The sequence below is a fragment of the Phlebotomus papatasi genome, chromosome 3 (genome assembly GCF_024763615.1).
Source record: "Phlebotomus papatasi isolate M1 chromosome 3, Ppap_2.1, whole genome shotgun sequence".
In the NCBI taxonomy this organism is placed as follows: Eukaryota; Metazoa; Arthropoda; class Insecta; order Diptera; family Psychodidae; genus Phlebotomus; species Phlebotomus papatasi.
In genome coordinates, this window is record NC_077224.1 from 69,723,143 (window position 1) to 69,735,335 (window position 12,193).

The following is a 12,193-nucleotide window of genomic DNA, read 5'->3' on the forward strand; positions in this document are numbered from 1 at the left end:
TCTTAAAGAGATTTTATACTTAATAGGGTAAGTGTGCCAAACTCCGGCCAACTTGCAATTCCGGCCACCTTTTCTGTTTCTCGAATTTTCATGAATTTTTAGTGTTTACATACTCGAGATTATACAATGCAAAAGAATAACAAGAAATGTAGCTTCGACAAACGAGATGACGCGAAAAAGACATTTGAAGAATTCTCGAAGGGCAAGGAACTATGACAATGAAGGTGGCCGAAATAGGGCACCAAAGCAATGTCTTCATTTTTATTCACTTTAAAATGTAATAAGAATGATTTTAAAGTAAATAAAGACGATAAACTGTCTACAAGGTTTTAAGCAACTCTCCTTAAGTAGAAGGAATAAAAAAAGTAATTTTTATTAAATATATTACATTTCAAACGTGAGACTTTGGCGCTTGCGTGCAACTATGCCGAAATTTGACACACTTACACTATGCCATCTTCTTCTTGTGTAATCAGCGAGACTCTCAGGTGAATATTTTCTAAAATCCATTTATCGCTTGTGATAAATAGATTTTGAAATAATTTGGCTTATAAATTATAGATTGTCCATCACAGAGTGATATTGTGCATAATTTTATCTGCAAACTTCTGTTGGATGCTTATGCTCTTATAACATGAATTTATATTTAAGAAAATGGAACATGAATATGAATAGAATAAAATAATTTTGAGAATTCTAAAAGAAAACAACTACAGTAGACTCTCTCAAATTCGGGCATTTGGGACCAAAATGTCATCCGAATCAGAGGAAAATTCGGGTGACAAACTTTTTGAAATGCAACGATTTTTTATTCATTTGCATACACATATTGAGTTTACGTACTCAAATATATTGTAAATATCACGAAAATCCCTTAATAATGCAAAATCACATCAAACCTAAGTTAAACCATGGCAAATTTGAGCATATTTGCTTCATTTGATAATCGTAATCAAACTTGAAAAATGTCAGCAAACTTATTTCAAATTTAACTGCTGCCCGAATTAAAAAGTAGCCCGATCTTAAAAGAGTCGAATCAGCGAGAGTCTACTGTATTACGAATTAGTCTACATACCTAATAAGATATAGACGTCACAATGAATGCTATAGTAACCACAACTAATAAGATATAGTTATTACAGCCAATATGATGGGTATCAACCCCATTTATTTAGTTATTGGAACTAATATGTTATAGTACTCGTTACTAATCTAATTTAGTTATGATAACTAAATGAAAAAGATACTGTAACTAATATTGGTCAACTATTAATTTCATTTAGTTATCCTAGTTAAATATATGGATGGGTCTATGCTTACTATATTTTGTAGTTTCCATAACTGTATATGAGGTTTTTGATACTAAATTTTTCTGAGAGTGTAGAACTTAAGGATAGGGCAAAAAGTCACAAATTGAAAATTTGTAAATTCAATATCTTCCAAGATAAAAGAGGTAGCGGCTTAAATTTTTTTTTCCATAGATGGCCTCCATAGACCTTCTACAAAATCGTAAGTTTCTTAGAATTCGAACAAGGGTTTCTGAAAATAAAAAATATTGAAATTTTTAGCCCTATTTTTAAAATGTTTTCCTTACAGCAGATATCAATTTTGACCTACTTATTTTCCAAAATTGATGCACTGGTAAATATTTCCTAAATGATTTGGACTCTTTGCATACGAAACCACTATCTATTTTAGAATTTTACAAAGATTTTTTTCTCCAGAAATCCTTTTATTAAAAATGACCACTTGGGGTAAAAAGTAACAAAAGGTATGGAGCAAAAAGTAATAAAAACCTAAACAATTTCTGATGTTCCACGGCGAGAAGAAATATCATTTCCGCATCTCGCCGCTTTTTATTTGCATAGGTCAAACGATTAGCAGTCTCTTGTGTGTTTTTTTTCTAAAATAGCTTGAAAAACGCTTTTCTCGTTCAGATAGAGAAAACTGTGTTTTAAAAACATGTAGAGGAATAAATTTTCTATAAAAATATGTCACCTAGCTATTTTTTTAAATTTACGAAAGCCCGTAAAAAAGCAAAACAAAATATGATAATATCCCATACCTGGTACTATTTGCCCCAGCATTTTTGAAAATGGTCACAAAATTACCGTTTAGAAATCGGCTCAATAAACGTATTTCCTTACAAAATAGAGGAAAATTACTTTCACAAAGTTGTAGAGCAATAAATTTCATATAAAACTGCACTAATTAGAAATTTCTGGGGCACTAGGGTAGCTTGTAAAAAAATAAAATATCCGTTTTGTGACTTTTTACCCCAATCTCTCCTATTTCGGAATGATAGCTAAATATGCATACATAGTAGTGTTTGCATAATTCCAATAGATGCATAATCCAGACGCGAATAAAACCTCAAACAGAGTCTTTCTGATCTTCGAGAAGATTTATCAATTTGCTAATCGTCCGCTCAGTATTTTTTCTGCTTCTTAAATAATTTGTTTGGATTAGAATTTCATTGGGAGCAAGGAAGGAACCTCTACATGTATTTTTAGAGCTTTTTTCGGAATTAAATCGGTGCTCATGGATATGGACAGTCCCCGGGGACTGACTGATCCTTCCACCACGACGCTAAAATTGAGTGTCAGAAAAAAAAACACACGTGACGTGACCCGGTATTTCTCAAGACATGTGTAAATTTTATGCCTTGACCCGTTTAATAATAATACAATTTCATTTAATCGAATAACAAAAATATACTGATAAAAAAATAAATATTTTATAGAAATTGAAGTGACTTTAAAAAATAAAAAAAAAGTATTGAGAGAAATTTAATTTCGTTTTCGTAAAAATAAACTTCTCGATTCCCTTTAGTTCACATTGGTGGTTTTGAATCAAATTTAAGAAGTTGAAATTAAAGGTGTGACTCGAGGTAAAATGAGGAAGATGTGAAAAATGAACAGGATTGCAGAGTAACGATATTTTCGCCACAAAATTCAAAGAGTTGAAATTTCATGTGACCGCATGAGATTGTATTTTTGAATTCAATCATACAAAGATTCCATAAATATGGATCACAAATAAATCCACTATGTGAATTGAATAATAAATGTATTTTGTATGCTGTGTTGAGGGAGTTTTGACCACGGGATAGTCTGGATGGCCAGCCTCTGAGCTTTAGAATGTACAAGTAGAACAGAGATTTCAGCCAGTGCGTCCTCTTCAGGAATAAAGATGTTTTTCCCAATTTTGAGCACCTGGTGCTACTGTGAGGTTCTTTTCTTGTTATTTTTGCCCACTGCAAAACGCGTCTTGCGACATAATTTATATCACTCCGTTCTTAGAATTAATCATATCAGAGGCACAGAGTCCAGAGAGTGTGGAGCAAAAAAAAAAGAGGTAATTAAAAATTTTAGCGTCACCAAATGGGGAAGTACTAATTAATACTCCCGTGTAGCTCACGTAATTATCCGGCGGCAATGATTCTAACGAGAGCATTTTCCCATTTTCCCTCGGAAAAACCAGCACATGCGGGGTAGTGTCTGAAGTGCGGGAATTTCATCAATTAATTCATTTTTGGCTTTCAATTGGGGGAAAAAGAAATAGGGAACTTATGACTTCCCAGTTGCGAAAGACTTCATTTGAAATCTTGCGCGTCGAAAATTTCATCGCTCGCGACTGCTCTTCCATTTTTCAGCATTTTGAATTTACAGAATTGTTGGAAAAATCAGCAAATCAATTTTTCAGCAATCAAGGAAATAAAATGCACAGGGTGCGTTAACTAAAATGTTACCACATTAACTTGAAAAAGATTATTAAATAAGTTTCAGTTCCTAAAAGGGAATTTATATCTATTAGTTTTATGAATTAATTTTATTTATTTTAATGCACATATTTTAATAACAATATTAAGAAAAAACACAAAGACTTCATAGTAATTCAAAAAAATTCTGTGACTATAATTTCCAAGTAATTCAAACTTCAAACTGATTCAAAATTCATTTGAAAACGGAAAATGATATTACACAAAGTGTTTTTATTGAAAAATTGAGATAAATTTGTGACTTAACAAATATTGGGGGGAGGGTTGTTAAAAGTTTGTAAGTTTTACAAATTGGTTTGCATATGGCTTTCGCAAGTCCGAAAATTCTGATTGCTAAAAAAGTGGAAAACTTTGTAATTCAAATTTCAAAGGCTTCAGAAATTTTGTTTTCGTTTATAAGTGCTTTATAAATTTGATAAATAGATTTGTAATTTATAGGACTTTTACGAATTCGGTTAGTTCGATGATAAATCCGAATTAGAAAGTTATACATATTGGACTCATGGCTTTTAAAAGCTCACTTCTGTTTCTGAAGATATCAATTCAATTCAATTTCAAATTTATTTATGCATAATAAAGGATACAATGACCTGAGACCAAAATCAAGATCAAAATTTCAAACTGTCAAATATTTCCAAAATCAAGATTTCGTATTCTGACGCGAAGTATTTATATGGAACTTAAAATGTCTTAAAGTACTCGAGTCATCAAATTCAGAAAAATCTGAAACTTTGCTCAACTACGCATAAAGGCATCAAATTAAACGTGGTATATTCAAAAAGTGCGAAATCGGGTTAATTTTTTTTTAAAAATTCCCCAAAGTTGAAAATGACACCTTACGCAGCACATAATAAAGAAAATTCGTATGGGACTGCATGCGGCACTCCCGTTGAACGCCCGGTGCGCTACCGCTGAGCCAGCGCCGCATGCAGTCCCATACGAATTTTCTTTATTATGTGCTGCGTAAGGTGTCATTTTCAACTTTGGGGAATTTTTAAAAAAAAATTAACCCGATTTCGCACTTTTTGAATATACCACGTTTAATTTGATGCCTTTATGCGTAGTTGAGCAAAGTTTCAGATTTTTCTGAATTTGATGACTCGAGTACTTCCCTTGTTAGATAAGAACCAATATTTCAAGATTTTTCTTAACCAAACGTCACTTCTGACAAATATCTTCATTTCTGTTGAGATTTCGTCATATAAATTAAGAACATTATAGGACGTATTAAAGAATAAATGAGAGACCCTAAACGGGAGTACAGGAAGTGCAAACCAAACTTGTGACCTGTGATAAACCAAGAAATGCTTATGCAAAATGTGATTATTTTGCAGGTACTCAAGTTGGTGTACTTCAATGTGTACATCTAGAAATACGTACCATTTCGATTAAATTACAAGATCAAACACAGTATTTTTCAAAGTAATTCTCTTTTTGTACAACATCTCTATAAGACATATTCCTCATCAATAGTTATTTTCGTACGAAACTCTTCAAATTGTTAGTACAGTAGACTCTCTCAAATTCGGTCATTTTTGGGACCGAAATGTCACCCGAATTAGGGAGAAATTTGGGCAACAAATTTTTTAAAATGCAACGATTTTTTGTTCATCTGCATGCACATATTAAGTTTACATTCTCAGATATATTGTAAATTTCATGAAAATCTACTAACAATGCAAAATCACATCAAAACTAAGACAAACCATGGTAAATTTAAGGATATTTGCTTCATTCGATAATCATAATCAAACTTGAAAAATGTCAACAAACTTTTTTCGTATTTAACTGCTGCTCGAATTAAAAATTAGCTCGATCTTAAGAGAGCCGAATTAGCGAGATTCTACTTCTATTGTATCTTGAAATTCCAAGCACCTCCAAGAGGTTCTTGGAATTATTTGAAGAAAACAATAAATTTGACGTCTTGAAATCTTGAAATATTGGTTCCGGAATTGCTAATCTTGATATCTACACGGTTTGTGTCTTGGACTTCAAAATTCCTAGACATTTGACAACTTGATCTTGATTTTTTGATTTCAGAATGCCAAAATCTTTAAATTTTCTTGATCTTGATCCTGATATTGGTCTCAGAATTTAGGCCAATATTTCCTAAAATTAAGGCTGTAGGGGAAAGCTTTCAAGCTTCGCGCGCTAAGTTTATTTACTATTATTGTTTCATTTTCATTCTAAATAATAGATTGAAAATAAAAGAGTTCTTCAAGTAAGAAGTTTAGTCCATAGTTTCTGAAATTTAATAATTTCTAAACAACAAGCACTTGCACTGATTTTTGAAAATATAATAGGGACCAAATTAACCTTAATACCGCTTAATACAGTGGTGTGCATAATCGTTTGAAACCAAACAAACGTCAAATGAAACTTGTACGTCAATGGTCAAAACGCTACTAACAAACTTACTTTGACGTTTATTCGGTTTCAAACGGCTCTTGCATACCTCTGCCTTAATACCATGTTTAGTGAAAATTTGTGTTTTACAATTGACAAGAATAGTTAGGCTATATGGATGAACCTATGGATGAATGGTCTGAAGCTTGTACTGTATAAGCCTCAGGTCTGAAAAGACCATTAGTTTGATTAAAGTGGATTACAAATAGAATGTATTGCTTTTATAGTTTGCCAAACTCCTTTTATTCGATTCAAGCTTTGCAGAAAAGGTTTGTTGATATAGTAAGTGTGTACAAACTGATTTGTCAGAGTAAGGCCTTCACAATATTAGTTCTTCCGCAAATCCGCTTTTGTTGTTTTCTTCGTTTGCAACAATTTTTGTTAGTCGTTACGTGATTATAAAATTTCAGCTAACTTTTTGTTTAGTTATTCAGTCATAAACTTGGAGGTAAAGGTTTGTAAGTATTGTAAACTGGGTTTTATTGCTGAACTTTTATGAACCTGATCTCTCATGTACAATGGTATATGCATGTTTATTAAAGTTAACTAAAAACTTTGAAGATAAAGATTTGTAGTTAATAAATACAGTAGACTCTTCGATATCCGGTACTTCGTTATCCGGGTGACAGCTGCCAAACACTGGCGGTTGATATATTCAAAATTATTTTCACTAAACATGAAGTTTGTCCAGAGTGAATTAAAGTATTATTATCATTGTATCGAAGTTTTTAATACATAATTGTGATAAAAAATGAAACATAAGCACACCATGAAGAAAATTCTCTTTTTCTTTGTGAGACAGAAAATAAATTCACACTGCACAAAATAGAAAAACCGTTGATCATTCAAAAAACCTAAATGTCATTTTGTCCCCCAGTCAGCCGGATAACGAAGAGTCTACTGTATTTCAAATCTTTTCTACCTTAATAAAAAAAACTATTATTTTTATTGCGTACAGTCATATTTAAAAAAAAATTAAAAAAATATGGTCAGCGATGGAGCTTTAGCCAAACAATTTATAAAAACAGATATGTTTGTAATTATTTTGAACAGAAAAGGTAAATTTCGCATGAGTTTTACATTTATAAGGTGAGATTCATAACAATCTCACCATACTATTTTGTATTAAGAATGATTTTTCAGTGTTAATTTAGCATTTAATACTACGCACCCTGTTAAGTATTTGAAATGTAAAACCAGCTGTTTCCTGCTATCCTCTTAATAAATCACAAAATTGGTCTATCCGTCTCAATGAAACTCAGGGATAGATGCTTAAAATATCCGGGGACAATTCTGGCAATTTCACGAGCGGAAATGCCGGATTTTTAAATTTCAAAAAACGGCAAAATTTCACCAAAATCTCTCATATTTTGGGTACATTTCATGAATATTGAAAACATTAAATATTTATTATAAAATGCCCTGGTTGAAACTTTACTGTAGAATAGTTTAGTAAATTCATTCGTAGGACATAGGACAAATGTTTTACAAAAAATGTATATTCTGCAAATAGTTCTAACTCAAAAATTCTAGATGAAATGCAATTTCTTATGATTGCCGGGGATATTTTGTGGAATTATTTGTGAGCAGCACCAATCCGAGGGATTTTTCGAGTAGCGAATAGACAGTGTCGATTTCGAAAATGGCCAATAGCTGGCTTCTTCCCGTGGTCACATTCCAACAAAATGGTGACTGACTACTATTGCATCAATTTGTACTCCACTGGCACCAGGCTACCATAATACCTCAGATATTTTATGCCTATTTCTACGTCACATGCGCCAATGTATTGGTTGATATATTGTTCAAGTCTTGTGCAAGTGTGTATAATGTTAGCAATCAGCTGTGATTCTTTATCAAGAGTTCACAGAAACTCAGCTCCACTTGGTCGTAAAATAACGATTGAAATTCAACGTTGAATTTTGTATATGAGAGACAAAAATACACAAATATTATGAAATTAAGTTATTCTATTCCTCTGCATCTCTCTGAAATATTTTGGATATAAAGCTCGATATGGCGTAAATAAATAAAAAAAGTACCAATACCAAACTTACGCCACTGAAATCCCCAATGCTTAATGCAAGGCTTGATGTTTTATTTAACACAAATAATAGCTTTTGAAAATATTTCTTTTTAAGCGACTTGACCGATTGAAAGTTCTCTTGCTTAAGATTTTTTGATTAAGCCCTATGATCCCGTATGACGTGTTTTCCCATATACGCACAAAAACCATTTTGGTGAGAAGAGGAAGGGTAGGGAGGAAATGAGGGTCATAATAATAATCCCTAGGTTGACTTAATAGGGGGTCATCTAAAGACTCCAAGTAGATATCTCTAACCATTTAGCGCCCATTTTTCAGAATAAGAGGAAAATGAGGAAAATTGGTTTTATTACCCTTTTTGTGAAGTTTAGAGCCATAGTCATCTCATAAGGAAAAGAACAACTATCAATCTATTCCTTCATACAATAAAGTTTAAAATAAATTCTAATTAATAACGTTAATTGCATCAGAATTTTCAACAATTATCTACCGGAGCTCTTGTAACAAAAAAGTGAAAAAGAAATCTTTAAGACACCATTTCCTTATCTTAACATCATAAATGGACCTCAATATTATCATGGATAGTAATTTTCAATTAAGATACTTATACTAATAATAAAAATATTCTGTAAAATTATTCCTTAATTTCCAACTTTTGCCCAAACATATGATTTTTTTTGGACCACAGGATGTAGAATTTATGAGTTAATTAAATAAAATATTCTACTATCGTGTTAAATTTATCAATTACTAGTACAAACATAAAATTTTAAAAAGAAGATTTTTCAATTTTCTAAGTTAAATAACTCAAAAATTCCTTTATGCATCGGACTGAAATTTGAGTATGTTGTAGCCCTTGATTATACCTATCAAACAAAAAAATACTTAAGTCGATCCATAACCCCTGACCCGAGCTATAAGGGGTCAAAGTTCGAATATTGACCGGCCTCTATCTCCGGTTCTAATTAACATATCGAGCTAAATTTTGGGTTTTTGGTTTCTTCTCAATGAGCATTTTCAGATGGAAGTTCAAAAAGTCACCACAGGTGGCGCTGCGATAGCGTCAAAATTCATCGAAATTCAAACTCATTTTTCTCAAAAATTCCTTTGTGCAAGTTAATGAAATTTTAGAGTGTTGTAGTCCAGTCTAGGGCGTTTCCAAAATGGGACGTAAGTGCGCTGTGGTTGTAATAGAACCGGAGATATGAGGGGTCAAAGTTCACGAAATTCAAAAAATCATATCTCCGGTTCTATTTGACCGATTTTGATGAGTGAGGGCTTAAACGAAAGAACTCACCAAATTCTACAACTTTCTAGAACACTTGAACTTCGTGGGACCAACACTAGGGGCGCCACAGACGAGAAACCAATTTCAATATCACATATCCTCAATTATATCGACGGTCGCTGAACCGATTTTGATGATTACTTCGACATAATTGTAGCAAACATTCGTGTCTACATTTCGTCCATACATCATTTTTCGATCAGATAATGCGATCTGCCCGATTTTGTCGTTTAAGTGTGAAAAAACTTGATTTTTCCCATTAATAACTCTTTGAAACTACTCAGATGCCAATTTGACTGCTTCTACTCGATCAAGACACTTAAAATAGGGTTTTAAATGGAGTCTCACAAAATACAACAATTCTTTGATATAGTTGAAGTTCATCAAATGAACACTTGGAGCGCTCTGATCGAAAAAACGAGTTCAGAAACAAACAACATCGATTATCTCGGCTTCTGATTAATCGATGAGATCAAGTTCTACAGCAAAATTATAGAGAACATTCTGGTCTACATTTCACCCATATACAGTGCCCGCTCTCTAATCCGGATCGGCGTAATCCGGACAAGTTATCGACGGTTACATTTCAAATAATTTTGAGGTCATGTATGCATGTGTGTTCAGCAATGAAAATGAATCAAATGAATATCCTGTGATATTTTTGTTTAATAAATGAAGTATAATAGTATAAAATTCTCTAATTATGTTTTTAATCTTCTTTAACACTTTTATTCTAATTCTACAAAAAAAACTTGCATTATATTTTCAAGACGTTGAACGAATTCAAAAAATCCATCCGGATTACGAAGCGGACATCTGTCATATTGTCCCCCAATCATCCGGATAACGAAGCGGGCACTGTATCACTTTTCTGTCACTCCATCCAAATCTTTGATATTTTAGTTTAAATACAAAATTTGTATAATTTCAGGAATTTGATTCATGATAACTGAATGGCGTCTCCCAACTTCAGCTCTAAATCGAATTTGCATGCACTCCGAGCTAGCTCACGTTAAGAATCTCACCTACATAAGCCGGTTAGGATTATCTGTCCCTTTTTTCCCTTTGATATTAAAAATGTTCTTTTTTATCTTTGAGGACGTGAATTTCACGAAATCTTTCAATCCTAAAGAGAGATAATTGAAATTTCTACTAGAAATACCATCATTTTATTACTGAAAATTGCCACACAAATCGTAAATAAGTAAAGTCTATGCTCTTGGGACATTCTGTCCTCTAGGATCAATCCTGTTAAACTTAAGTGTTAATGATAGGATTAATGGGATTAATGGCATCGCTTGAACATCCATCAAGATGTTGGCTTTCATCGGGTTTATCCTCTTCTTTGCGCTTGTGACTGGCAGCCATCCGATCGAGATATCGCTTATTCACGACAGTTCCATCTGGCGGCAGGAGATGTACATCATCCGGATGAATCTTCCTCACATGATTTTTCACCGAGAAGTTGCACGTAAAACTCCGCGAGCACACAGGGCAGATATAATTCTTCTGACCCGAATGGATCTCCATGTGACGTTCGAGAGTACGGAGATTCTTCAGTTCCTTGCCACATTGGGCACAAGTGACCTTATCCGAGTGGATCTTCATGTGACTGGTGAGGATGGAACAGCTCTTGAAATTCTTCCCGCAGCGATCACACTGAAACGTGATCTCTTCCTTGTGTACTTCCTTGATGTGCTGCTTCAGTTCGCTGTTCTTATTATACTCATTGGGGCACTGTGGGCACTTGAACTCCAACGTGCGCTTCAAGTGGAATCTGTAGATGTGAGCCTTGCGAATGGAGGCTTTGTAGAAGCGCCTCTTGCAGTACTGACATTCATATTTCTTGGACTTATTGTGCTTCTCAATGTGACTGAGGATACTTGAACGCATCTGGAACGTCTGACCACATTCGTTGCACTTGAACATGCGACGGGGTTCAGGCTTAGGTGTTTTTTCTGGATCCTTGCGATCATCCACAGGTACCTCTACATTTGCAATATCATAGCATTTATGCTCATAAAATGGCTCAAGTCCGGGAAAAACTATTCGACAGTGTTTGCATCTTATCTTCTCCGCTGAACCCTCCTTCTTTACACTCGAAGTTGTCCGGGGACTGGATAATTCCGTACTTCCAGCCAATTCTCTCTTCACCTGCATAAATTTCTCATACACTGCAATATCCAGCCCTTTAAATTCTCCCTGCGACGATGAGCCTTGATCCACAGGTGCAACAAATTCAATCCTTTCATCCCTCTTTCCCGGTAAATCCCGCAACTTCTCCTCAGTCTCCAGACACTTCTGACGGAATTTGTATGCTCGGATCATTTCTTCCTCGCAAACAAGGCAGATCTTATTTGGAAATGCATCATAGTCGCCCAGAGTTATTCCAACAATCTCAAAGTAAATATTGTAGAAGGGTATTGACTCAAACATCTCGTCCGGAAAGGATTTAAGCGGATCTTCGCTGGATTGTAAACATAATCGGCACACAGTCCAATCTTCCATTCTGCACTGAAAATACTTTAAAATTCTTCATTGAACATTATTATTTAGGATTCTCTACAGAAAATACTACAAATACCCACCTATTTTGAGAATTTTGTGGGAAAATAGGCAGCAAAACAATAGACACCTAGCAAAAGCTTTTTTGTTTTTTTTTGTTTGACATTTC

At 33.8% G+C, this 12,193-nt stretch overlaps 1 protein-coding gene across 3 annotated transcripts; it reads right to left on the minus strand.

Annotated features, from left to right (window-relative positions):
* Positions 1–10,665: 10,665 nt before the first annotated feature.
* LOC129808134 (zinc finger protein 117-like) lies at positions 10,666–12,193 on the minus strand. Of its 3 annotated transcripts, none has more exons than XM_055857890.1 (2): positions 12,108–12,193; positions 10,666–12,052 (listed from the first exon to the last, which is right to left on the minus strand). In XM_055857890.1, the coding sequence occupies exon 2, from the start codon at positions 12,025–12,027 to the stop codon at positions 10,777–10,779; it is 1,251 nt and encodes a 416-aa protein (XP_055713865.1). In that variant the 5' UTR covers positions 12,028–12,052; positions 12,108–12,193; the 3' UTR covers positions 10,666–10,776. The 3 variants fall into 3 exon arrangements, with proteins under 3 accessions (XP_055713865.1, XP_055713863.1, XP_055713862.1); XM_055857888.1 differs by having other exon boundaries at positions 10,666–12,033; positions 12,108–12,187; XM_055857887.1 differs by having other exon boundaries at positions 10,666–12,042; positions 12,108–12,187.